At 48.7% G+C, this 26711-nt stretch overlaps 1 protein-coding gene across 8 annotated transcripts in view; it reads right to left on the bottom strand.

The window, feature by feature from the left end:
* Positions 1-14639, bottom strand: part of CCDC61 (coiled-coil domain containing 61) — a 30467-nt gene extending 15828 nt beyond the window's left edge. For 2 of the 8 annotated variants that reach the window (XM_058529624.1, XM_058529625.1), the window contains exons 1-5: positions 10546-10612; positions 6793-6951; positions 6458-6540; positions 3258-3415; positions 2013-2174 (exon numbers count right to left, since the gene is read on the bottom strand). In XM_058529624.1, coding sequence (XP_058385607.1) covers positions 2013-2174; positions 3258-3415; positions 6458-6540; positions 6793-6951; positions 10546-10558 — 575 coding nt within the window. In that variant the 5' untranslated portion in view covers positions 10559-10612. The other 6 variants (XM_058529627.1, XM_058529628.1, XM_058529631.1 and 3 more) reach the window with 6 other exon arrangements.
* Positions 14640-26711: the final 12072 nt, after the last annotated feature.

Below are 26711 nucleotides of genomic sequence, written 5' to 3'. Positions count from 1 at the left end.
AAAGATATGTAATGAAGTGTTTACAGAAGAGAAATGATGTCTGGGATTTGCTTCTCGGGGGGACTGGAGAGCATAGATCAAACAAGATAGGCAAAATGTCGATAACCATTGAAGCTGGGCCTAAGTACAGGCACATTAGACGATCGCCTACTTTTGCGTGTGTTTGGACTTTTTTCCTAATAAAACTTTTTTTTTTTAAGTCTGTGGTTCCCCCACGCTCTCCAAGGAGGTTCCCATTCGGCCCCTTTCAGCTGACTTCCCTCCTCCCCTCCTCTCCTCCCACCTCCCTCTCCCACAGTGCTCCAGCCCAGCTTTTCTTTGCAAATGCGATTCCCTCCTCCTGGCAGGAATGACCTCATTCATCCTTCAAACATCACCTCCCAGGGAAGCGTGCCTGCCCCTGAGCCAGGCTAGGTCATGTCCCTCTGCTCTCTGTACATCTCCCTCCTAGCTTCCTAGTTGGCATTCTTCAGTGTGACTATCTGTTCTCTGTCTGGATCCTCATCCCGTGAGGACAGAGTCTCCAGCTGTCTGGTCACTGTGTAGGAACCTGGGCTGACTGCGTCCAGCTCTACTCCTCTTATTACCAGATGGGTAACCTTGGGGAGTCTCACTTCACATCTCTGTCAAGTGGGATGATATAATAATACCTACCTATAAGGGGGTAGGAATCCACGAAGAGGGCTCAGACCATGTCTGGCACTGAGTAAGGGCTCAATAAACATTAACTCGTGCCAGGTAGTGTGCCTGGCACACCGTATGAACTCGATAAATGTTGGATGAATGAACAAATAAATCTTGGAGTCTTCCCAAACTCCCTAACTCCAAGTTGGGAGGAGGAAGAAGCGACTGTCCCACTACAGGCTCTCAGGGCAGAGGGCGCCACCTTGTGGCCATCCAGGGAAATACACACTTTCTCTCAAGGCCTGAGGGCTGACCCTGAGGATGAACTGAGGATAAAGCTTTACTCCTGGGAAGGGAGACCGCTGGTCCCCAATCAGCAATGAGCGCTCAGTCCCGGTCAGCAGCTTCGGACAGCGCACAGTGGCTGGGGAACCTAAGGGGGCTTGGCGCCGGCTGCCTGGATTCAAGGTCTAGCCTGGCCGTGTTACTCACTGTGTGACCTGGGGCAAGGTCTCTAACTTGTCTGGGCCTCTGTTTTCTCCTCTGTAAGATGGGGATGATAGTAATGCCTAACTCATGAGAATTCAAGGAATTAAATCATAAAGCACTGAGCAGAGTCCCTGGGACACAGGTAAATGCTACGTTAGCTACTGGTAGTAGTATTATTATTATTATCATCATTATTATTACTAAAAATATTATTAGCCTTCACCAATGGGTGGGGCCTCCTCCAGGTGGAGACACAGCAGGCACTCAATGAACAGGCCAAGAGCCTCTGCTTTCCCCACTCCCTTTTTCTGTCCCCTCGTCTCACCACGCTCCACCTCACACAAGGCCTTTGCACGTGCTGTTCTCTCTGCCCAGAACACTCTTCCACCCTCTCCGCCTGCCCCACCCCAAGACCCCATCAGGTGCCTGTTACAGCATCCCACAACCCAGGCTCCCTTTCCTGCGTAACCCCATCTCCATCCACAATGACATACTCAGTGGTAATGTGATCAACATCTGTGCCTCCCGGGCTGACCACTACAGGGAACAGAGAGGGGGCCAGCACAGAAGAGGCGCTGCATACCGCCCGACCTCCCACCCTGTCTTTGCACACGCTCCCTTTGCCTGGAACACCCCCGCTTACCAGGCAGGGTCCCCCACCCTGCCCGCTCTGAGTCTCCACTATCTACACACAGATCTGTCTCCTCCCCTGGACTGGGAGTCTCAGTCACCACTGTGTCCCCGGCACCACGCAGCACAAGGCGGGCACGGAGGAGGGGCTCAGAAATAACATTTGGTGAAAAGGTGGCCATCTTCCCTACAGTGCTGAGCGTGGGGCCCCCACAGCAAACGATGGGATGCGCCCCCAGAGCCCCTGCACCCGCCCCTCGCAGACTCACTGCTCCCGCAGGTGCCAGATCTCCGTCTCCCGGGTGTCCCGAGCATCCTGGCCATCCAGCCCTCGGAGGCGGCCCAGCTCCTCCTTCAGCGAGCGGATGATGCGCTGCAGGACCACAGGGTCCGGCTTGCCCTGGTACGGGAGGGGCAGCGGGTAGTGAATCCTGAGAAGGAGGATCAGAACCGTGGCATCTCAGAGGCCAAGAATCCACCCGAGGGTAAGTACCAGACCCTGAGAGCCTTAGAGTACGAGAACACACAATTCCAAGAGGCACAATCCTAGAGGCTGAAGTTCTACACGCAGTTTCAAGCCCCCCCCCGCCCCCACACACCTTGCACCCGTCAGCCACCCCTAAGACCCTCTTATACAGCAATTTTGGAACCACTGGGATTGACGGCCCTGGTGGCGTCTGAAGTAACTTCTTTGTCACACAGCGCTGGTGGAGTGGACGCTGGTGTCATGTTACTTGCAGCCAAGCATAATTCTAATTCAGATTCCACGGTGGAAGATTCTAGATGACCTGACCTGAGTCACCTCTGGGCTGGGGAAAGGTAGGGCACCTTGATTAACTGCCCCACCAGATGCTAGTCATAGAGGATTGATAACTTCCCACTAGGAAATCCAGCAGCTATTAACAAACAGGGCACTATCCCCTGGCTATTGAACAGCCATTCCTAACTCCCTTCTGCCTTGCTGCCTCCCACTATAAAGGCTAGAAAGCCAGACATTCATTCTCCCAGCTTCCCTTGCACGTTACCACGTCTGACCAAATATTATGGGAAAAGACACGTGAGCATTTCTGGGTAAATATTACAGGAAATCTGTTAAGAGTCTTCTGGGCACACTTTTGTTTTCCAGATAAAAACAGTAGATGCATTAACAAGCACAGCCCTGGTCCTCTTCCTCTTGCATTGATACAGATGCAATACCTCGAGGTCCAGCAGCCATCTTGTGACCATGAAGAGATAAGGATGAGGTCAAAAAGCCAACACATTAAGATGACAAAAGAAAAAAATCCAGGAGCCTGAGTCCCTAATGAAACTGTTGAGTAGCAGCCACCTACCTAGACACCTTGTTACGTGATAAACTATTGTTTGTTTTAAGGCACTGGTAACAGCTATTTTGCTACTCGTAGCCAAACACAATACTAAATGATACAGACATCAACACTGAAGAGTCCAAAGGCAAGGCTTAAGCAACACCTCCACCTTGCCCTGGGTACCAGGGGTCAGCCCCGTGTCCCCACCTGTCAAACTCCACGGAGTAGATGAGGATCAGGTAACGCTTGGAGTTGAGCTGGGCCGATCTCGAGGCCAAGGGGCCTGGGCGGCCCCCCAGCTTGCGGTTCCGCAGGGACTCCAGGTCCGTGTAGGTGAGCAGGTCTAGGGTGACCGACTCACTGCTCTGTTGGGAGAGGAGGGGAGGAGCTGTCTTGTGGCCGTCCCTAGAGCACACAACCCACACAGGTGAGCCACCATGCACCATCCTCCAGGCTAGCCAGGCTTTCCTGCACTGAGGCTGATGATCAAGATGGCCCTGTCCCAGGTGCTGGCACAAGGGCATCATCACAGGGAGAAACTAGAAAGAACCTACATGCTCAACCACGGGGGACAGCTTAGTGCTGTGGCCCTCCAAGTGTCGTCTGCAGACTCCTGGGGGTCCCAGAGACCCTTTCAGGGAGTCCATGAGGTCAAAACGATTTGCATAATAATACTAAAATGTCATTTGCCTTTTTTGCTGTGTTGACATTTGCACCGATGGTGCAAAACTAATGGGTAAAACTGCTGGTGCCATCAGCAGAAATCAAGCCAGTGCACTAACTGTACTAGTAGTCAGTGTATTCTCCATCTCCATGCTGTCTCAGTGGGGGGCCGGGAGAGAGAGAGAAATAAGCAAACAAACAAACAAACCAATCAATCGTAGGAAGTGTAACATAGGAATGTGCTTGATGAAGCTGTAAAAATTATTAATTTTATTGAATCTCGACCCTTGAGTACACAGCTTTTTACCCTTCTGTGTGACAACATAGGAAACGCACATTCCACAGCATACCAGAGTATAATGGTTGTCCCAGGAAAAGCTCTTCTGTAATCGAGTTTTGAGCTAAATTACCCACTTTTTCATGGAACATAATTTTTACTTGAAACAACAACTGACAGACAAAATTATGGTTTTTCAGACTTGGAAGTCTGGCAGGCATTTTCTCAAAAATGAACCAAGGGAGCCTGTCACTTCAAGAAAAACAGCTAACCGTATTTGTCGCCAACAATGAAATTCAAACTTCAAAGCGAAAATTAGAATTTTGGACAACTTCTATGTGCTACCATGGGATTGATAGCTTCTTGAAGTTGAAAGACTTTCCCTAGAGAGATCAGTGAGGATATTAACAAATGTGACTTCCTCATATTGTATAATGAAATATGTCAACATGTGGAAGATCTGCACAACTCAGTGAACCAATATTTTCCAAATGAGCAATGCACGATGTTACAGAATGGGTAAAAGATCCATTCAAAGTGCAAGACACATCCACAGATTTTAACGTAACAGAATGCAAAAAGTTCATTGATATGGTTTCAGATTCCACATTACCACCTATTCAGTTTTAGTGTGTTAACAAAGAAGGATATGCACGATTATCTGGAAAAGCTATTAAAGGACTCCCTTTTCCAACTAGATATCTGTGTGAGGCAGATTTTTCTGCATATACTTCAACCAAAACATATCACAACAGACTGAAGGCAGAAGCACATATGTGAATCCAGTTTTCTATTAAGCCAGACATTAAAGAGATTTGCAAAAATGTAAAACAATGCTACATTTCTTACTAATTTTTTTTGTTTTAGAAAATATATTTTTTATTAAAATGTTATTTAGGTTAACATATAACAGGTTTATTACTGTTATCTTTAAAGGAATTCATAATATCTTTAAATTTTTCTCAGTTTTAATTTTTAATATGGCAAACAAATATTGATAACTATAACCTTCATAAACAGTGTCATCAATAATATTTTTTTGTGTGTGTGAGGAAGATCAGCCATGAGCCAACATCTGATGCCAATCCTGCTCTTTTTCTCTGAGGAAGACTGGCCCTGGGCTAACATCCGTGCCCATCTTCCTGTGCTTTATATGGGACGCCGCCACAGCATGGCTGGACAAGCAGTGCATCGGTGCGCACCCGGGAACCGAACCTGTGAAGCCTGGGCTGCCGCAGCAGAGCGCGCACACTTAACCGCTGCACCACTGGGCCAGCCCCATCAATAATTTTTAAGAGTATAAAAGGGTCACGAGACCAAAAAGTTTGAGAAGCACTAGGTTAGATAAATCATGATGCATGGGTACAATGGAATACTAAGCAACCACTAACAAGGATGACAAACTCAAAAGTTGATAATAACAATAAAAATAGACAATACCTGCAGAGCACTTACTATGAGCTAGGCACTATTCTAAACTTTTTAGGTATAACTCATTTAATCTTCACAACACTATGAAATGGGAACTACTATCACCTCATTACAGATGGGGAAACTAAGGCATAAAAGGGAAGTAACTGGTCCAGGGATCCCAGCTAGTAAATGGCAATAATGAGTCTTACGCTGTACTGCCTATAGATACTAAAATGTTAACAGTCTCTGGTGGTGGATAGAAAGGAGATTATGAGGGACTCTCACTTTCTAAGTCACACATTACTACTGTCATAATTTTAGGAGGGCATATTTTATCTGTAATCAGAGAAATAATGTAGTTCATAGTTTCAAAATGATGCCTGAATAGCATCCCTGTCATTCTAAGTTCCAACCTGCTCTTTTTTTCCTATCAATACTTTTAGCTACTCGACATTATGTGTTTTTTCAACTGTCTGTCTCTCCCACTAGAATGTCAGCTTCACGAAGACAGGGATTTTGTCTCTTTTGTTCCCTGCTGTATCCCCAGTGCCAACAACAGTGCCTGGCAGACTGTATATGCTCAATAAATGAAATGAAGATTGGCAATATTCACTGATGTGACAAAATTTTTATGAAATATTGGTGAATCTTTTAAAAGCAGGTTACAGAGTACCTTGGGAGATATAGCAACTTTATAAAATTATAGATCTGCAAATACACACACACACACATTCACAAATGAATAGAGAAATGGAGAAATGGCTGGAGTGATTTTCATCAAAATATTAACAAAACATCAACAGGAGTGAGTATTAGGAGCAGAGTGATTTTTACTTTCTCCTTTACGTTTCTCTGTGACTTGAATTTTCTACATGAGAATAACTATCATTAGAATCAGAATAAGCCATTTACATCTGGGAAAGGAAAAAAGAAAAAGCCCTGTCCCTTCAACGGAAAGAGAAGGTAGCGGGTCTTGTATACATCAGATGGGCATCTACCCCCCCAGGGATCCAGGGGACAGAAACCTCCCCCAGCCCCCAACCCTGGCCCCTACCTGAGTGAGGGCTGACTCCAGCATGTTACAGAAGATGTTGAACTGTTTGAAGTTCCCTGTCTTGTGAGTCAAATCTTCGATGACTGGGTAGGGAGAAAAATCCTTCCTGAGGTCTGACCACTTGCCCAGCCCAAGAGCAATGCATCCAAGCTCTCTGACGTTCCCCTACTCCGGGGCCTCTGGCCTGAGGGACGGGCCCTACACCCCCTCCCCACCTTAGAGAGCTTCTGTTCAGGTAGAAGAGGCAGGTGGGCAGGATCCTGGTTGGCCTCATCTTCTGGGAGAAGCTGATCCCGGGGACAGAGAGGCAAGCCCACCCAGGCAGGCACACTCACAGCTGGCATCAAACTCGCCCCGCCACTGGTCGGCTGTCATCCGGTCCTCCACCTCCAGCTCTAGCACCTGTCCAGACACCACCACCCGTACGGCATGCTCCACACCCCGGAAGACGTAGTCCACCTGCAGGCCAGCTGGCTGGTCCATGGCCAGTGCAGCTGGAAAGAAGGATGAGACAGACTCAGAGGGGCTCAGAGCCCAGGCTCAGGAGCTGGAAGGCCAGAATCCATATTTACCATTATCCACCATTTACCAGCTGTGGCACCTAGGAAAGACACTTCACCTCTCTGTGTCTCAGTTTCCTCATCTGGAAAATGGGTATAATAATGGCACCTACCTCATAGAGTTGTCATAAGGATTAAATTAGACAACACACACAAAAGCACTCAAAAGTGTGTCCTGCACATTACTATGCGCAATACGTGCTGGCTAATAGAATACATGATTTCCAACAAGAGAATCTTGATTAATACTATTGATTATGAATTGATGAATCCTTATACTGATTACATATTTATTATTCATTCATTCATTCAGGAAACGTTTGTGAAGAAAAATCAAGCTGGAAAGGGGGACAAGAGAGTACTGAGGTCAGGCGAGACAGAGATTTTAAAGAGGGGGTCAGAGCAGGCCTCTCTGAGGAGCTGACACGAGCAGAGAATGGAAGGAGGTCACGGAGGGAAAACGTGGCTGTCTAGGAAAGGGGTCCAAGTCAATAGAACAGCCAGTGCTTTATAATATATCATCAATGATACACTGAAAGCATTTATATTGAATTTATAATTGATTTTATTAATTAGTGTGTTTCAAGCTTAAGTACCTTCTCACTGTGGGTTCTACCAGCAGCTGGAGGAGAGGGCCAGGCCTCCACCCTCACCTGGATTCTAGGGGGTGTTCAAAATGGGAGCCCCAGGCTGCGTGGGCTCATATCCAGGTTCAGTATGTGCACATGCACGGGCAAGTTACTTAACCTCTCTTGGAGCCAGATTCTATATCTTTAAAGCATGTGCCATCCTGGTGCTGGGGATATGATGGGAAACCAGATTATGTCCCCATTCTCAAGAGCGTGGCAACAGTCAGAGGTATAAAAATGCCAAGTAGTGGGGAAAGGGGATGCTAGGGGGTGGGGGTTGCTCTTTTAGCCAAGGTAGCCAGGGAAGGCCTCTCTGAGCAGAGGCCTGGAGGGAGGGAGGCAAGTGAATATCTGGGGGAGAGTGTCCAGGCAGAGGGAACAGCCAGGCAAAGTCTCCAAGGTGCGATAGTCCTGGTTTGCTCTAAGAACAGCAAGGTCAGCATGAAGGAGGGAGAGAGGGGAAAATGATGAGATCAGAGATGTAACAGGGCAGTTGATCTTCATGCAGGCCTTTATAAGCCCATAAGAGGATAATAGTGCCCATCTCCTTGGATTGGCGTAAGGATCAAATGAGTTAATCACGTTAAAATCCTTGGAGAATTAAGCCATGCCTGACACACAGCAAGCACTCAATACATATTGGCATCATCATCATCATCATTATTACTTTGTTGTTGTTTCTGAGTTTGAAGGGGACCACAGAGACAAGGCAAGTCCATTCCCTCCCCCAGTGCACCAATGGGGAAAGTGAGGCTCAGCAAGAAAAAGGGCCCTGTCCAGAGTCCCACAGCTGCTCCAAAGACAGGGCCACCCAGGGATGCACCCAACCCAGATCATGAGGACCCCTCCAACGCCTGGGCTCCTTCTCTCCCCAGCGCCTCTTTTAGTCCTCACACTTTCCCCCGGGAAGTCCTTCCTAAAGATTTGTTGTTGTTAGTGCCATCGAGTCGATTCCTACTCCTAGTGATGCTGTGGACAGCAGAGCAGAACCCTGCCTGGCCTTTGACACCATCCTCTCCCCTTCCTGTGCTATATCAGACAATGCTCTGCTGCTATTCACAGGGTTTTCATGGACACGTTTTTCAGAAGTGTGTGGCCAGGTCCTTCTTCCTAGTCTGTCTAGTCTGGAAGCTCTGCTGAAACCTGTCCACCACGGGTGACCCTGCTGGTATGTGAAATCTCGGTGGCATAGTTTTCAGCATCACAGCAACACGCAGCCGCCACAGTATGACAACTGACAGACAGGTAGCGTGGTTCCCTGACCCGGAAACAAACCCCAGCCGTAATGGTGAGAGCCCTGAATCTTAACCACTAGACCACCAGGGCTGGCTAAAGTCTGATATTGGAAAATATAATACTGTGAGGCAGAGAAAGATGAGCCCTGAAACTCAAGGTCAGTGATTTTTAACCTTTTTAGAGCCTTTGAGAATCTAAGATCTCTGAACTCTCCCCAGATAAAGGAACAGGCCCATAACCTTTTGCAAGTAATTTCAGGGGCTCCCAGAACACCACCCCCAGGCCCATCCACAGATCCCCTTTCTCAAAGGCCCAAGGACAACCACTTGACCCCCAGACGTCTTGACAGGCATCTCTGTCTCTAGACCCAAGCTCTTAACTTTATTTGGGGGAGGGGTCTCAGGTGCTTTAGATGGGCTGATGAAATCTGGAGACCTCTTCCCCCTGAAAATTCACACTCTCGAAATTGTGCTTTCATTCTCTCAAGGGTCAGAGGTCGAGGTTAATAATCCCTGACCTATGGGCAAACAAACAGCTACACATATCAACATATCCCTCATCCCCTGGCCCCTAAGGCAGGCGCCAAGCAGCGCTGGCCCCGCCCCACTAGGTGTCCTACACCCCACCCACAGGCCACGCCCCTTAGACTCCGCCAGCCAATCAGCGGTCGCGCCATCCCGGTTACCAAGACACAGGAACACCTGAGCCACGCCGCTTCCCCGCTCCATTCACCACCTCACTCGTGGTACCCAACTCCCGGCAGAAGACAGAAGAGGAAGGGGGTCATCCCCGCTGCCAACCTGGCCCTGCTCTCTTCCTTCCCCATTCCCCCACATAAACCCCCTATTCTCACCCTGAAATAGCAGCCCTCCACTAGATAAGAGCCTTTCTGCATCCAACTGCCCTGATGTCATTAGCCTCCACCTCAGTCCCACATATGCCCCTGAACATTTTCCCCGAATTCAACTCACCCCTTACACACACCTGCCTCCCCCACCTCCACCAACTTCGCCCGCGCCCCTCCCCTCTCCCTCCCATCCCCTCTTCCAGGAATGTCGTGAGCGCTCAACAATTGCTAATGGAATAAATTCCACTCTTGACAGCTTGACCCTCCCTTCCTGACCCCAGCTCCCCAAAACTCATTCCCGACACGGCCTCGAGATTCTGCGCTCCCCTTCCCCTCCCCTTTGCAGAACCTCCCTCCTTCCAGATTCCAGCCCCGCCCCCTTCTGCTAAGCTCTGCGACCAGCCCTCGCCCCACTCCCCTGCCCAAGTCCCTATTTCCATCCTGCTCTCCCAGATTGGGGGTGGGGGCACACTCCCCTTCTCCCTACACCAACTCCCATGTTCTCCTGGGGTTCCCCCCATATTCTACCTGAATTTTGCTACCCCCCATTATTCCGCCTGGATTCTGCCTGCATGTTTCCCCAAGGTGCTAGTCCACATATACCCCATTTTCAGCCTGTATTCCATCGCCCCCCTATGTCACCTGGATTCCGTTTCCTACCAGATTCTATGTAAATCCCCTCTCCCCACACACACACATTTTCCGCCTCTCTTCCCTGCGGGGAGCCCTCCCTGAGCACCGCCCACCCAATTCTGGGACTCCCCAAGTCCCTCCCTCCCCCCTCATCCCCACCCCCCACTGACTCTATCCTTCTACCTGCATCCTCCATCCTTGCTGTGACCAGTGGCCCATCCTGGTCGCTGGTTTCGTTCCAGTCCCACGTCTCTCCCAGCTCTGCTCCGCCTCAGCTTCTTGACCCCGCGTCCCAGCCTCACCTTCGAGGCCCCGCCCTCGCCCACCCATGACGTCACCACCTGAGGGCGCGCTCCACGTGGCCTCATGACATCGTGGCTTCAGCACACACGCACCATTTTCCAGGCCCCAGCCCTTCCCTCTCATCTTGCACTAAGGGGACCCCCTCTCCATTTCCAGTGTTCCATCGCTGCCCGGGGCTCCTCCTCCCAAACTGCGCACCCTGGATATCTCAGATTTCACAGCCCTCACGCCAAGGCCTGAGCTGAGACTCCTCCAGGCTGGGCTCCCGCAAAACAAATCCACATCACCATCTCCCACACCAGACAGAAGTAAATCACCACCCCTCGCAGCCCCGACCCTTAAGGGTTGTTTTCCAACACTCGGCAGCCCTACCACCACCACATATTCCAGCCCAGCCATGACCTAGCTGGATTTTCCAGTGCAGCGTACCCCCACTTCCCTCTCTCCCTCTCTCTCTCTCTCTCTCTCTCTCTCTCACACACACACACACACACACACACACACACACACACACACACACACGGCCCGGCCTGAGTGACTCCTCCTCGCCCCCAATCTGAGCTCACCTCCCACCACGTGGGTGAATTTGAGCTGGATAGAACCCTCTCCTCCTTCGCCCTGCACTTCCCCAGAATACAGACTAAAGCCTTCCACACTGTCCCCCTGGAATGTAGACACAAAAACCCTTTAGGACACCCCACAATCCGGACCCCCACAGTGCATACTGCAGCCCACCACCACCCCCTGGGGTATCCAAACCCCTCCATTACTGTCCCTCAAGTGCTTTTTGCCTTAGACAAGGACCATGCACACCTATCAACCAGTGAGTGACTCACCCTTAATTCTGCTCTCTGGTTGGTGTTGTATCCATCCCCCATTTTACAGAGGATGAAACTGAGGCTTGCCTAGGATCCTGCAGTGAGGGACTGGCACATTTGTCCCCCTACTCATCACCCAGCTGCCCTTCCCTGACCCCCTTCCATTTCCTCTCACACCTCCCCGCTCCTTTCCCTCTCAACACTAATCCAAATGGGGCTCACACCTTAAACACGGCACACGCTGCAGGCTGGGTTCAGATCCCGGCTCCACCACTGACCCACAATGTGACCCCAGGCAAGGCTCTTACCCTCTCTAGGCCTTTCCCCTTCAGTAAAGTGGGGATAATAAGAGCTCCCATCTCACAGGATTGTTGTGGGCATTAAATTAGTTAAGACATATAAGCTTTTTCAAACAGTGCCTGGCACTCGGTCAGCTGTTCAACTAGCTGATGAATAGTTAACAGACCAGGAGCCCGTGAGGGCAGAGCCATTTTGATCATGCCTGTATCTTCAGCACCCTGGGCCTGGCACAGAGCAAGGGCTGCTTGTGAATTAATGTGTGATGCCCGGAAACGGGGCTCCAGGCACTGGCGAAACGGCCAAGGTCTTCTCCCCTCAGTGCACTCCTTGTCATCCTCCAGGTCTCAGCTCCAATGTCCCTTCTTGCAGGAAGCCCTCACTGACTCCCAGGCTGGGTGAGGGACTGTCTCCATCATCACAGTGTCCCCAGCACTGCCCAGCAGAGAACTGGACACAGAAGAGGAGTTTGGTGTTTTGGGTTTTTTTTTTTTTTTTTTTTGCTGAGGAAGATTAGCCTTGAGCTAATACCTGTTGCCAAACGTCCTTGTTTTTTGCTTGAGGAAGACTGTCCCTGAGCTAACATCTGTGCCAGTCTTCCTCTACTTTATATGTGGGTCGCTGCCACAGTGTGGCTGACGAGTGGTGTAGGTCTGTGCCAGGGATCTGAACCGCAAACCTGGGCAACCAAAGCAGAACACACCGAACTTAACCACTACACCACGGGGCCGGCCCCAAGGAGGAGTTTAATGATGTGAGAGCTCCAGCCCAAGCTCTGAACCAGTCTATTTTTCAAAGTGAGGGTCGCAGACCTTCAACATCACCACAGAGACTTGAAGAAAATGCAGGATCCTGGGCATGGTTCCAAACCTACAGAAGCAGCATCTCTGGGGGAGGGCCCAGGAATTTGCATTTCCCACAAGTACCCCTCCCTCCCCGCAGCACTAACTAGAGTCAAGATCTTCTGCCCTCAGGCACCACAGTCTGCCCAATTTATTACCCCATCTACACCCCACCACTCAACCCAAGACCCTCCCAGCTTAACAACCCTGCCCTATACCACAGGGAGACCCCTGAGAAATGGGGGTATACTACAAGTAACACCTTTCAAGCACCTATGTGCGCTTCTAGGTGCTGAGTTCTCTCCACATGGAGCCAATACTCTAGTGGGGGGGTCTAAGAAACTGAGTGGATATAAACAAACACTAACATATGTGGGTCGTGGTAAGAAGAAAAATAAAACCAGGCAGTGAAGGGCCAGGCAGTGACTGGAGGTATTTTAGTCTGAGTGATCAGCGAGGGCCTGTCTGTGGAGCTGACATCTGAACAGAGACCTGAAGGAGGTGAGGAAGCAGCCATGTAAATAGACCTCTGGGACGAACACGATCCAGACAGAGGGGAGAGCAAGTACAAAGACCCTGCGGTGGGAATGTATTTGCTATGTTTGAGGGACAGCGAGGAGACCAGGGTGACTAAAGTGGAGTGAGCAAGGGGCAATGGTGGGAGTTGAGGCCAGGGAGGGGGAGCCGGATTGGGTGGGGCCTTGTGGGCTTGGAGAGGACTTTTACTTCACAAGGTGGGAGTCAAGGGAGGGTTTGAACAGGGAAGCAACATGATCCGACTTCTGTTTTCACAGGATCCCCCTGAGTGTGGGGTCAAGGGTGGAGGCAGGGAGCCCGGTGAGGAGGCCACGGCAGCAGACCAGGTTAGAGCAGGGGATGGCTTGGATCCAAGCAGTAGCAAGGGAGATGGTGAGACCAGGGTAGATTCTGGATGTGTTTTGAAAGTGGAGCCAATGAGATCTGCTAACTGATGGACCGTATGTGGGTGGCAGGAAAAGCAGGAATTAAGGATAACTCTAGTTTTTGTCCTGAGTACAAGCACACAACTGCCCTCAACTGGGTTTGGAGGTTGTAGGGGGGAAACCACAAGTTTGGTTTGGGACAAGTTTTTAAAGTCTAGATGTCAGCTGGACTTCCAAGTAGAGAAGCGTTGGCCACCGGATATATGACTCTGGAGTTCAGAGGAGAGATCTAGACTGGAAATAGCACTATGTAAAGACCATCGGAAGCCAAGTGACAGGGAGGCCACTAGGCGGGTAATATAGTCAAGAGAAGAGACGAGGTCACTCTAATGGAGATGCAGCTGAGACACAGAGGGGCAAAAGACTCTGATAGCCAAAGCCACCGTGATGTTCAATGGCAGGGCCGGCAACAAAGCCAACATTCAAACTCAAGCAGTGCTCTTAACCACGGTAGGACTGTTAGAAAGTTTAAGAGTTAATTCACATAATACACCTAGCACGTGCCTGGCACATAATAAGCCCTCAGTTAACACTACGCCTCCACCTCTCATTAAAGCACATCCTCATCCTTGGAGGTCTCCCTCCCTCCCTCCTCAATATTGCGTCTTCATATGCCCTCCACCAAATCACATCTTACAACTCATCGCAGGGACCTCTACTCCTCCATACTGCGCTATAATAACCCCCCGCCTTAAAATCTTCCACTAAATCGTAAGGCTATATTAGAAGGGCATTTCTAAATTTTACCACCTGCTGTCTCACTGCCTTATACACTTTCCCCTTAAAGACCCTTCCCGTGAAATACAAAATCCCTCCGACTCACATACTGCCCTCTGACTCACAACCCCTCATTAAAGCGCCTACCCGTGTTAAAGGGCATCCCTCTCCCGATTCCCACACTGCCGGCTCAGCTGCCCGCCGCAGCCCACTCTCCCCCGGGATACCCCCTCCCCCCAGGACCGCCGTCCCTGCCCGCGCACCCGCCGCTCTCGCCGCCTCTCACCTTCTCCTCGGACACCCCTCCTCGCGAGCGGTTCAACCGCCGAAGCTCCAGCCCCGCCTCTGGATCCGGCCTTCTCACTTCTGATTGGCTCTGGCTCACTCGCAGCCAAGTTCCTATTAGTCAAAACAGACGCTCGTCACTCCGTCCCGCCCCAAAGAACCCGCCCTCCGAAGCTTGCAATTGGCCAACTCGGAAGAGACGCTCCGAAATGGGTCGGGTCGACGGTCTCCTCTCTAATCGCTACTGGCTGACCACTACTGCCAGTCATATAAGGAGGGTAGTCTCTCGGAGAGGGAGAGATCCCGGAAGTAGCCCCTTGACTCCGCCCACCACCCCCTGCAGCGAATAGGCCGCACCCAAAAGGAGGGGAGGCCTAGCGAGGAGAGTCGGGCGCGCTTGCGCACAGAAAGGTCTTGACCGGGGGGGTCCGGAAGCTGCGGAAACGTTCTCAGCAAACAGACTGGCTGACGGTTGTCATCGCTCTGTGTGTTCCAAGCCTGCACTAAGCGCTTTGCAGGCCTTGGCTTATTTAAAGTTAACAACCCTGTAAGGTAGGCGCTATTGTGATCCCCATTTTGCCACTAAGGAAACAGGCTCGGAGAAGAACAGCCACTGGCCCGGGATCACACAGCTTGAGAACGACTCCTATTTTGAGTCAATGAGTCATCAACAGGGAGAATACAGCTTATAAGAATTCTATAGAATTTGATAGCGGCGTAGGGGAAGGGAGCATTCTTTAAGAAAAGGAATACAAAATCACAAACACAAAATTGGGCATGAATATGAAAATTTACTTAGAATATGAAATAAGAAATTACATATTTAAAAGAGCTGACAAATATTACCAAATCCCAGAAGATAGCGGAATGTTTTTATTAATTTACTGCCTGACACACCTCTGTGATATGTTTCCTACTTTTTTGGCTGCGTATGCTTATTTCGTAGTATCCTTATCTACGGAGAGAAGAGAAAAGTAAATTATCTTTAGCATGCTTGAGGGAACTGTTTTTAGTCATTATAGTTTAGAAAAAGTTTCCGTTTCACAAATCAGTATTGGTGACATCATCTAAATTTTTTGAAATTTGTGAAAACTTTTGTGAGATTTAACTCATGTGTTAGCTGTGCCTTTTGGAAAATGTTTCCACTGACTAGCTTCTGGCTCAGTCCTTTTGATCCTTGACTCACCGCCCTTACACAGGTGCTTCTGGAGTGGGCCACTAGAGGACACGTTCATGCCATAATAGACCATGGCCTTACACCTAGTGAGTTAGCTCCTTGCACAGTAGGAGCATTCCTGGAAGTCATTCCTACCCCAGGACAACTAGTGAGGTAATTTAAGTATATCTGAAATTGTCTGTGAACCACATCAAAATATTCCATGAAACCCAACCTAAATGTATCTTCAATTCACCTTCCCCTCAGCTAGATCCCATAAATGCCTGAGGATACTGCTGTACCACCCATGGTAAGAAGTGCCACATGGGGAAGGAGAGCTGGAAATAGACAGTGGTCTTAAGGAATCGCATTTTAAATATCCTCCTTTTGCAAGTTTTACAAAAACATCAGACCATGGGAACGCATTGCCAGGGCCTTGGAAGGTCCTATGCAAATCAGGGGCCCTGAAACTTACAGGAGCTTTACTATAAACCCACCCTGCACACCAGTCATCATGCATTTATGGAATGTCCACCGTGTGCCAGGGCCAGTGGCAGAAATCCTGCCCTGAATTATGATAGCCGGTCCTGACATTGCCACCGACTGGGTGTGGGGCCCCTTTGCCCCTCTGGGTATGAGTTTTCCCACCTGTAAATTGAGTGTTGCTAAAAGACTAACATAAAGGGTTGTTATGAGGCCCAGATACAAACTTCACTAAACAGTCCCATTAAGAAGTTGGGCTTTGCGGTCAGAGAGACTTGTGAGGTATTGGGTTTTGTTCTGAGTGAGATGGGACCCACTGAAGGCGGAGGGCAGCAAGGATATAATCTTACTCAAGTCTTAAGTGGTCATTCTCGTGGCTGTGTTAAGAATAGTCTGTTAATAGGGCCGGCCCGGTGGCGTAGCAGTTAAGATCGTGCGTTCCACTTCGGCGGCCCGGGGTTCGCCTGTTCGGATCCTGGGCGCAGACCTACTCACTGCTCATCAGGCCATGCTGAGGTGGTGTCCCATATAGAAGAGCTACAACTCTATGACTATGATACACAGCTATGTACTGGGGCTTTGGGGAGAAAAAAAAAAAGAGGAAAATTGGCAACAGATTTAGCACAAGGCCAATCTTCCTAAAAAAAAAAAGGTGATTTAAAAAAAAAAAGAATAGGTTGTTAAAAGGGGGTAGGAGGAGGGCAAAAAGGGGTAAAGGGGCACATATGTATGGTGACGAATAGAAACTAAACTTTTGATGGTGAACACGATGCAGTCTGTACAGAAGCCAAATTATAATGATGTACACCTGAAATTCACATAATGTCATAAACCCATGTGACCTCAATAAAATTTTTAAAAAGGATAGGCTGATAAAGATGCCGAATTATGATGTTGTACATCTGAAACTTATATAATGTTATAAACCAATGGTACTTCAATAAAAGAAAAAACTTAATCTGACGTTTAAATTCAATTTCTTTTATGTTAGTCGCAAGCCTGAGACAGAATATGATCTTGTTTAGGAATGAGTACAGAAGATAGAAAGAGTTTGAACACACACATGCACGCTTTTTTCTTCCTTTTTTCTTGTGAGGAAGATTGGCCCTGAGCTAACATCTGAGCCAATCTTCCTCTATTTTGTATGTGGGACGCCACCACAGCATGGCTTGATGAGCAATGTGTAGGTCCTCGCCCAGGATCCAAACCCTCAAACCCTGGGCTGCCAAAGCGGAGCGCACGAACTTAACCACTATGCCACCAGGCTGGCCCCCGTGCATGCTTTTTAATAAAAATAATAGTAGCAAAATTGGTAGCAGCAATGGTGCATGTTTTGATTAGCTATGTTTTCATGTGCACTTCACAATCTACTCCTCATCATAAATTATGATATTTATTTCTTATATAAGAAGAATATTACTTTTAATGTAGATTTTTAGAACACATTTGGGAAACAAAGATATCAAAAGGCGTCGAGTAATGTTTATGTAGATAATAGTCGATCCATGAGCCATCGTTGACACACATGACACCAGTACCACTGGACATAGAAGAGCTTTCCTGCCCTGTGCTGTAGACACAGGTTCTCTGTCTTTGCAGCCACCACGTGAGGGTTTGAGGACTCCCTAGCCTTGTTATATTAATAACAGAAGTGGCTTTGTCTCCATATCCCATTCCTCTCTGTCCTCCCTGCCACTCAGAGCAATTCCACACGTGCACTCGCGTGCGCACGCGCACACACACACACCACGCCACCACCCCCCAGCCAAATAAAAAAAAAGAAGAATAGGCTGTTAAAATAATTCAAATGAGACAAAATGGTGCAACCCATGGGAAACATTTTGGCAGCTTCTCAAAATGTTACACATAGAATTACTATATGACCCAGCAATTCCAGTTCTGGGTACATACTCAAGTATATATTGAAAACTGATGTTCCAACAAAGACTTGTACATGAATATTCATAGCAGTACCATTCATAATAGCCAAAAGGTGGCAACACCCCAAATGTCTATCAATAGATGAATGGGTAAACAAAATGTGGTATATCTATACAATGGAATATTATTCAGCCATAAAAAGGAATGAAGTACTGACACATGCTACAACATGGATGAACCTTGAAAACGTTATACTGAGTGAAAGAAGTCAGACACAAAAGGTCACATACTGTATGATTCCATTCACATGAAATGTCCAGAATAGGCAAATCCATAGAGACAGAAAGCAGATTAGTGGTGCCAGGGGCTGGGAGAGGGAGAAATGGGGAGTCACTCTTTAATGGATGTGGGGTCTCCTTTGGAAATGATGAAAATGTTTGGGAACTAAATAGAGATGATGCTTTCATATTGTGAATGTACTAAATGCCTCTGGCTTATGCCCTTTAAAATGGTTAATTTTATGTTATGTGGCTTTCCCCTCAATAAAAAAGAAATTTAAGGCAAAAGATTAAAAAAATAATTCGAATGAGAAATGATAGTAGCTTTTACGAGGGTGATAGCAGTGGAGGTGGTGAGATGTGGTAAGAATCTGTATATTCTGAAGGTAGAGCTGACAGAATTTGCTGATGGATTGGATGTTGGGAGGGAGAGAGAGAGGAGTCAAAAATGAATGCAAGGTTTTTTGATCTGAGAAGCTGCCAAGGTGAAGTTTCCATTTATTGAGATTACATGAATAGCAGGTGGGGTTGGGGGGAAAGTGGGGATCAGGAGTTTGGTTTTGGACATGTTGAGGTACCTAATAGACTTCCAAGTGGAAAGGTTGAGAGGATGGGTGAATATATGAGTCTTAATTCAGAGGTGAGGTCCAACTAGAGATATATATAAATTTGGGAGGCCATCACCAAAGGAGCGAGTGAAGAGAGAAAAGAGAAGAGGACCCAGGACTGAGCCCCAAGACCCTCCAATGTTTAAAGACCCCAAAGATGAGGAAGAAACAGCAGAGGAGACTGGGAAGCAGCAGCCACTGAAAAAAAAAAGGAAATCATGAGTGTAGGGTGTCTTGGAATCCAAGGGAAGAAAATAAACTTCTGCGACTACAGTGGGAAGGCTCAAGTAGCATGAGGGCAGGTCAATGGACTATTGGGTTGAGCCACGTGGAGGTCACCGGTTAACCTCAAGAGGTGATTTGGCCAAGTGATGGAGCCAAACCCTGATTGGAGTGATTCAAGAAGGATTGGAGGAAAGGAATTGGAGACACTAGTACAGATAACTCTTTTGAAGGGTTTTGTTGTAAAAGGCAGCAGAACTTTGAGTCTGCAGCTGGACAATGTTAATAAAACACGTTTGTATTACAGCGTATTTTTACGCCAATGAGAATGACCCAGAAGAGAGGGGAGAATTGATGATACCAGAGAGAGGGAGGTAATGGCTGGATTTATGTCCCTGAGTAGGCGAGAAAGGGTAGGATGCAGCGCACACGTGAAGGAGTGGCCTTGGCTAGAAGTGTTTCCGTCATTAACAAGAGGGAAGGCAGAGAAAAGGGTCTCAGGGGCAGGTAGCGGGGGTAGATGTATTGGGAACCTACGGAATTTCTCTTCTGATGGCTTCTCTTCTCTCCGTGAAACGGGAGCAGGATCAAAGGTGAGTGAGGATGGGGAGGAGGTGGTAGAGGTTGAAGGAGGGAGGACAAGATGTGAAATCGTCTTCCAGGAGCGTCGGAGAGTGAATGGACACAAACAGGGCTTCCGGGCAGCCCCCTGGGTGAGTGATCATGAAATTCTGGTGAGTCCACTCTCACTGTAGTGTGTGTTCTCGTCCAGCCATGTTCAGCTGGTTCAGGCTCAGAGGAGAGTTGGGAGAGGATTGCCTGCCACTGTCATTCACATAAAAGCTGGGAGCAGGACCTGGCACCCGGTGAATGCTGGAAGGGAGGGAAGCTATGATAGTGACAAGTGCCTTGAATTTGGAAAATGGAGGGGCTGTGAAAAGGGTAGAGATCGGGGTCTTGTCCAACCCTATCCCTTTACAGATGGGGAAACAGAGACCAGGTGAGTCCCTTCCATGTTTCACACACTCTAGCAGGATTTTTTTTTAATGTGAGGTGCTATTATTATCATGCTTGTAAAATGTCCCAATAGCTAAACCCATTATCAGATTTGCTGAGGCAATCAGCTAACGTTCCCCAAGCCCCCGCCCCCAGATTGCCCTGATTATTACAGCTGTGATCACAGATGGCATTCATCAAGCCCTTGATGCGTTTCCTGCATCATCTCACTGAGAGGCAGCGAGGTGGTTAATGAGCCTGTCCGCCTGAGTTTGAATCTCAGCTCTGCTTCTTAGAGTCAACTTCTCCACATGTCAGTTTTCTCATCTGTAAAGTGGGGATGATAACATCAGCGTGTGCCTCATAGTGGTTTTGCGAGGAATAAATGAATTAATACGTGTCAAGTACCTAGCACAGTGCCTGCCGTGCAATAAACTGTCAATAAACAGTGGCCATTATCATCTCATTGAATCCTCTTAACAATATAGGAGGGAGGTACTATTATGATCCCTTGTTTACTAAAGAGACTAAAATATTAAAGTGTTGATATTCAAAGTCTCACACACACATACACAGGGAGACACGTGTTAGTTTCTGGTAATTCTGGGTGGAGACGAAGACTAAAGAAGCCCAAAGAAGCTAAACTGTCTACATAACAAAGTTAATAAGCAATACTTTCGCATCCATTAGATTGGCCAAAATTAGACAGTCTAAGACCACCAAGTTCTGGAGAAGTATATGGAAGCACGGGTCATTCGGCACTGATGGCAGGATTATAAATAGATGCAGCCTTTCTGGCAAGTAATCTGGCAATACTTTGAGAAATTAAGTATGAGGATGCCTGACAACCCAATTTCCCCGCCCTCCAACAGGCCTGTAAATGAGGTATGTATGAGGATTATCACTGAGTGCAGTTTAGGTAACAAAGAGTTAGAGGGAATTTGATGTCCATCATTAAGGCTCAAGAAGTGGAATGCTCCCCGGGCCGGCCCCATGGCTTAGCGGTTAAGTGCACCGTGCTCCGCTACTGGCGGCCCAGGTTCGGATCCTGGGCGCACACCGACGCACCGCTTCTCCGGCCATGCTGAGGCCGCGTCCCACATACAGCAACTAGAAGGATGTGCAACTATGACATACAACTATCTACTGGGGCTTTGGGGGGAAAAAAAGGAGAAGGATTGGCAATAGATCTTAGCTCAGAGCCAGTCTTCCTCAGCAAAAAGAGGAGGATTAACATGGATGTTAGCTCAGGGCTGATCCTCCTCACAAAAAAAAAAAAAAAAGAGAATTGGAATGCTCCAGAGCAATCTAAAAGAGGGAGAAGCTAATGCCAGTGCAATGCTTAGGAAATGCCTGATGCTAAGTGCTTTAAGATGCCAGCTTGCAACCATCCTCTGAGAAAGATATCATTATTTAACAACCTCCATTTCACAAATGGAGAAACTGAAGCCCAGAGAGGTTAAGTAACTTGCCCCAGGTCACTCAGCTACTGAGCAGCAGGGCTGGGACTTGATCCCAGGCAGCCTCTTCAAGGTCTCTAAGCCGCACTCATCATGAGTTAGAAATAAGCGTAGCCACGCAGAGAGCTTTCAAAAAGCGCAACGAAAGATAATGAGGTTTGTTGCTCAACCATATTTTTCCAAATTTAAAACACGCATACAGTAAAACTAACTGTAAGGATACACATGGATCTTAATAAAAGAATAGAAAAAGGGAGCAAAAATTAAGCACGCTAGAGTCGGTGACTTTGGGAGGGGGGCAGATGAAGGAGGGAAAATTAAATTCAACCAAAGATGATTGCACAGAATCAGCCCAAGTCTACGCACTTGTGGTTCTAAGCTAGGGAAGCATCAAGATTCCCAGGGAAGGGAGAGATTATGGGGGAGTAGGCAGGAACCTTGGAGAATCTTTATTGAGAGGAGAGGGACAAGTGAGAAAGAGAGGCAGTGTGGTAAAGTCATTAAGAGGGTAGCCCCTGCAGCCAGGCTGCCAGGGTTCGAATCCCAGCTCTGCTACAAGTGACTTAGCCGCCCTGTGCCTCAGTTTCCCCATCCCTAATATTTGTAAAGCCACACCCTGTGGAGAGATGCCCAGAAAGTTCCTTCTTCCTCCACAAACCTGAGGTGAGAAATCTATATTGCTCCTCAATGTTCTTACAGAAATCCTATTTTTATTTCTCTTGGATACAACACAGAGTATGATCTGACTTGCCTTTTAAAAGGATAACTTTGGCTGCTGGTTGGCAAAAATGGGCAAGGGAAGAAGCGGGGAGCCCAGGAAAGAGGATCCTGGAAGGGTCCAGGTGGGAGCTGATCGGGGCCTGGGCCTCGGTGGTGTTGACAGAGGTGGCGAGATGGGGTCAGATTTGGTGCAGCAGCAAAGGTTTGCTGATGGATTAGATGTGGGTGTGAGGGAAAGAGGGGGGTGTCAAGGGCGAAGGCAAGGTTTTTGGCCTGAGCAACTAGAAAAGTTTGGAATTTATCCCAGAGGCAGTAGGAAGTCACAGGAAGATGTGGAGCTCCGGGGGGGGGGGGGGGGCGGGGAGGGGATGCAGTCAGTTGCCATAATCACCAAGGAGGCAGCCACGGTCGGGATCACACGCCTGAGAGACAGGGCACGGGATGGATTCTAGCCCTGGCTCAGCCCCCAACTCACTGTGGGCTCCTGAGCAAGATAAAACCACTCTCTGGACTTCCCTTTCCTCATCCTACAAAGAGGTTGTTAGGAATAAAAGACCCCTAAAGTTCCTCTCAGGGCAAGTATTTTTGCTCCAAGATTCTCTGGCTCAAATATCCCCAGGGTCAGGTAAACACACAATCATTATTCAAAGTCAAACCTCTCTCATCCTCTTCCCAAAGCCCATCCCTGGCCCACTGGACAGGACACGGAATTTCTCTGGTCTGGGAGCCTGGGGCATAACATCAGTGACGATGGCTGGCGATATTTGTGGAGCACACATGCTGTGCCAAGGGCTGTCCACACTCCACCACGCTGAGACCAGACAGGAGCCCTGAGAGGTGGATGCTTTATTATCAGCCCCATTTGTAAATGGGGAAACTGAGGCTCTGGAGAGGTGAAATGATTTGCCCAAAGCCACATGGGAGAACCAAGACTCCAGTGATGTGTCCCCACCTGCACTGCTATCTATCACCCTGGTCCAGCCACCAGCACCTCTCGCCTGGATGAACACCATCACCTTCTCATTGGGCTCCTTACTTCTACCCCATCCTCCAGACACCGTGTTCTTCAGGGGTAGCCAGAAGGTTCGTGTGATAAAACCTAAGTCAACTCACATCCTTCTTCTGCTCAAAATTCTCCCACTGTTCCCGTCTCACTCAGAGTCAAAGCTAAGTCTTTACAGTGGCCCACAAGGCAGACACAGTCGGCTCCCTGACTATTCCCTGGCCTCGTGCCTCCCACTCCGTCCTCCCCTACTCTTGTCTATCTTCCCTGGGGTTCCTCCTCCCTCCTCCAACATGCCAGGTACGTTCCTGCCTCAGTACCTTTGCACCTGCTCTTCCCTCTGCCTGGACCGCTCTTCCTCCAGAGACCCACATGGCCCACTCCCTCACCTCCTTCAGCTCTCTGCTCAAATGTCACCTCCTCAGTGAGGCTTCCCCTGTCCACTCTATTTAAAACTGCAGCCCCCTCTGCCCCCCTGCACCCTGATCCCTCATCCCCCTTCCCTGAAGTATTTTTTCTCCATGGCACTTACCATCATCTAACATACTATATGTTCTTTTGCTTGTTTATTTCTATTTCCCTAGAATGTGAGCTCATCAGGTCAGGAATTTGTGTCTAGTTGTTCACTGCTGTATCTCCAGTGCCTAGAACAGTGCCCAACACATAGTAACTCGCTCAATAAATATTTTTGTCAGATGGATGCGTAAGGATCTGCCTTCGGGGTTGATGCTGGGAACCGCTATATGTTGTGTGGGATACACTGCGTTAACTGCTTTATGTGCTGGCTTCTGATTGCATCTCTCCCTTTCCTCTGCCCCTGCTGGGTCCAGACAAACAGCCCCTCCTCCTAGAGTCTGTTTTGGCTCCATCCCAGCCCCCAGCCTGGTCCCTTCCCCTCCATCGTTCCTTCGCTGCCCCTGTCACTCCCCTGCTTAAAATCCTCCAACGGCTCCAGGATTCCACCTCGTAACCGCCACGCCAGGGTTTTTCATACTGTCAGTCACGACTGGTTAGTGGACTGTGAAATCAACCAACATTTTGAATAGAATAAAGATCAGAGTCTGTGCACAGAGTGTAGACACAGTATAGACTAAGGCATAGGTGGAGTATGATTTCATGAAGCTTTTTTCTCAGTGTTATACGCATTGAATCGTGATGTTAAGTATATTTCTTACTGTGGGTCAAAAAAGTTTGCAAAACCCTTCACTACCCAGTCCTGCCTCTCCTGAATCCCCTGTGCAGACTGGATGGGTGATATTAATACCAGCTCAGACTTCTCTCTTCGCTGGGACACATGCCAAGTGGTTTTACCTGCTTTGGTTCTTGGACTCCTCGCCACACCCCAAGCACTGTGATGATTCCCAGTTGACAGATGGTGAGACTGAGGCCCAGACTGGAGAAAGCCCCTACCTGAGGTCACCCAGCTGGGAAGGAGACAAGCAGGGCTTGAGTTCCAGCCAAGCTCCCCTCTAAGCCTGTGAACTTGCCCACTTGTCTTGCCCCTTCCAATCTTTTCCCAACTGAATCGAAACACTCAGGGGTACCAGCCCATCCTCAGAGCCCCCAGGTGCAAGCTGCCTCCTTTTGGCAGTAACGTTTGAACTCCCATTTTGCAGGCGAGAAAGCATTTCCGAGGATCCACCAGTCTATCACCCTTCTCCAAACTCTCCTCTTTGGGAGGCAAGAGAGAGAAATGGCTGAGGACGTGTCTTTGACTGCCCAGGTTCAAATCCCATTCTTCAAAACTTCATAGCTGAGGCCAGCCCAGTGGTGTAATGGTTGAGTACGCACGCTCCGCTGCTGGCGGCCCGGGTTTGGATCCTGGGAGCGCACCAACACACGGCTTGTCAGGCCATGCTATGGCGGCGTCCCATATAAAGTGGAGGAAGCTGGGCATGGATGTTAGCCCAGGGCCAGTCTTCCTCAGCAAAAAGAGGAGAATTGGCACGGATGTTAGCTCAGGGCTGATCTTCCTCACAAAAAATAATAATAATAATAATAATAATAATAATAGTACCCACCCACAAGCCATGCTTAAAACTTAAATAAGTTAGAATACATGCAAAATTCTTAGATCAGTGGCCACACCTCTCTGTTGAGAATCTTCCCAACAGCCCTATGTCATTGGACTACTATTTCCCCCGCAACTTTGTCATAGAGGGGGGAGGCCCTTGCCTGAGTTCACACAGCTAGAAAGTGGGCAAGTCAGAATTTGGATGCAAATCTGCCTGTGCTTTTAACCACCAACTCACAATAGTCCTTTGGGGTTTTAGTATTAACAGCAACAACATTTTCCAAATTAAGGAACATGAGACTCAGAGAAGGTAAGGACATGCCCAAGTCACACAGCATGTAAATGGCAGAGCTGGGATTCGAACCCAGGCTTGTGCATGTCCAGGTGCAGGCTGACCTTTACCCTGTGAGCCCCTCCGTAAAGATCTGACGGGGCAGGAAGAAGAAGCAGGTTGAAGGCTGTTCTCGTCCCAGCTGGGTCTGGGGGTCTTGTATCCCTGGATCCAGCCCCTGCCCAGCCCAGGGTGGCGCTTCCCCTGAAGGCTCTGGAGTGGGGGCACTGGGGTGGCTCGCATGATGGCAGAGGGTGCGGCAGCCCCCTCCGCCAGTTTCTGACTGGGGCCCTGCAATCCCCCAGGATTTGGTGCTTGGGAAGCTGACGTTGGGTTGCTATGGCAATGGGTTTGGGGTGGTTGCCATAGCAGCAGAACTAGCCTGGGTTTAAAAATATCTAGGAGGAGGTTTGTGTTTGTGTGTGAGTGTGAGTGCGTGACCGACCATGCTGTGGTGTGTCCAAAGGGGTGGGTTTGGGTGGGGGTGATGTGGAGCTGGGGCTGCACACATGACTTGGGGGTGGGGGCTGAGCAGCGCAGCGGACTACATGTGTGTTGCGTGTGTCGCTGAGTGGCCTGTGAGGTCCCGTGCGTTGTGTGCATTAGACTACGTGGGCCGCGTATCTAAATGTGTGTGATTACCCAATTTGTGTGGAAGATGCTATTGAGTCTGTTTGTCAGTCTGTATATCACATGTCACTAACACGTATGCCTTATGTAACATAGGCTATGTATGTCTTGTGGCTGTGATCATGTACTTGTAACTTCTTAGGGTGTGTGGCCAAGTGTGGAGTTGTTTTGGCTCTGAATATGTGCACCTGGGACATACTCGGATATTAGATGTGTGTCTGTCTATTTGTGTGTGAGTGCCTGTGATGTGGCTTTGGGTCTGCATGACTGAATGTGCGTTATGCATTACGGGTGAGTGTGTGTGTGTGTGCCTGTCCCCCATGATTCTTCTTCATACATTGGA

The sequence above is a fragment of the Diceros bicornis genome, chromosome 34 (assembly GCF_020826845.1).
Source record: "Diceros bicornis minor isolate mBicDic1 chromosome 34, mDicBic1.mat.cur, whole genome shotgun sequence".
NCBI lineage: Eukaryota > Metazoa > Chordata > Mammalia > Perissodactyla > Rhinocerotidae > Diceros > Diceros bicornis.
This window is presented reverse-complemented; position numbering and strand designations above follow the sequence as displayed.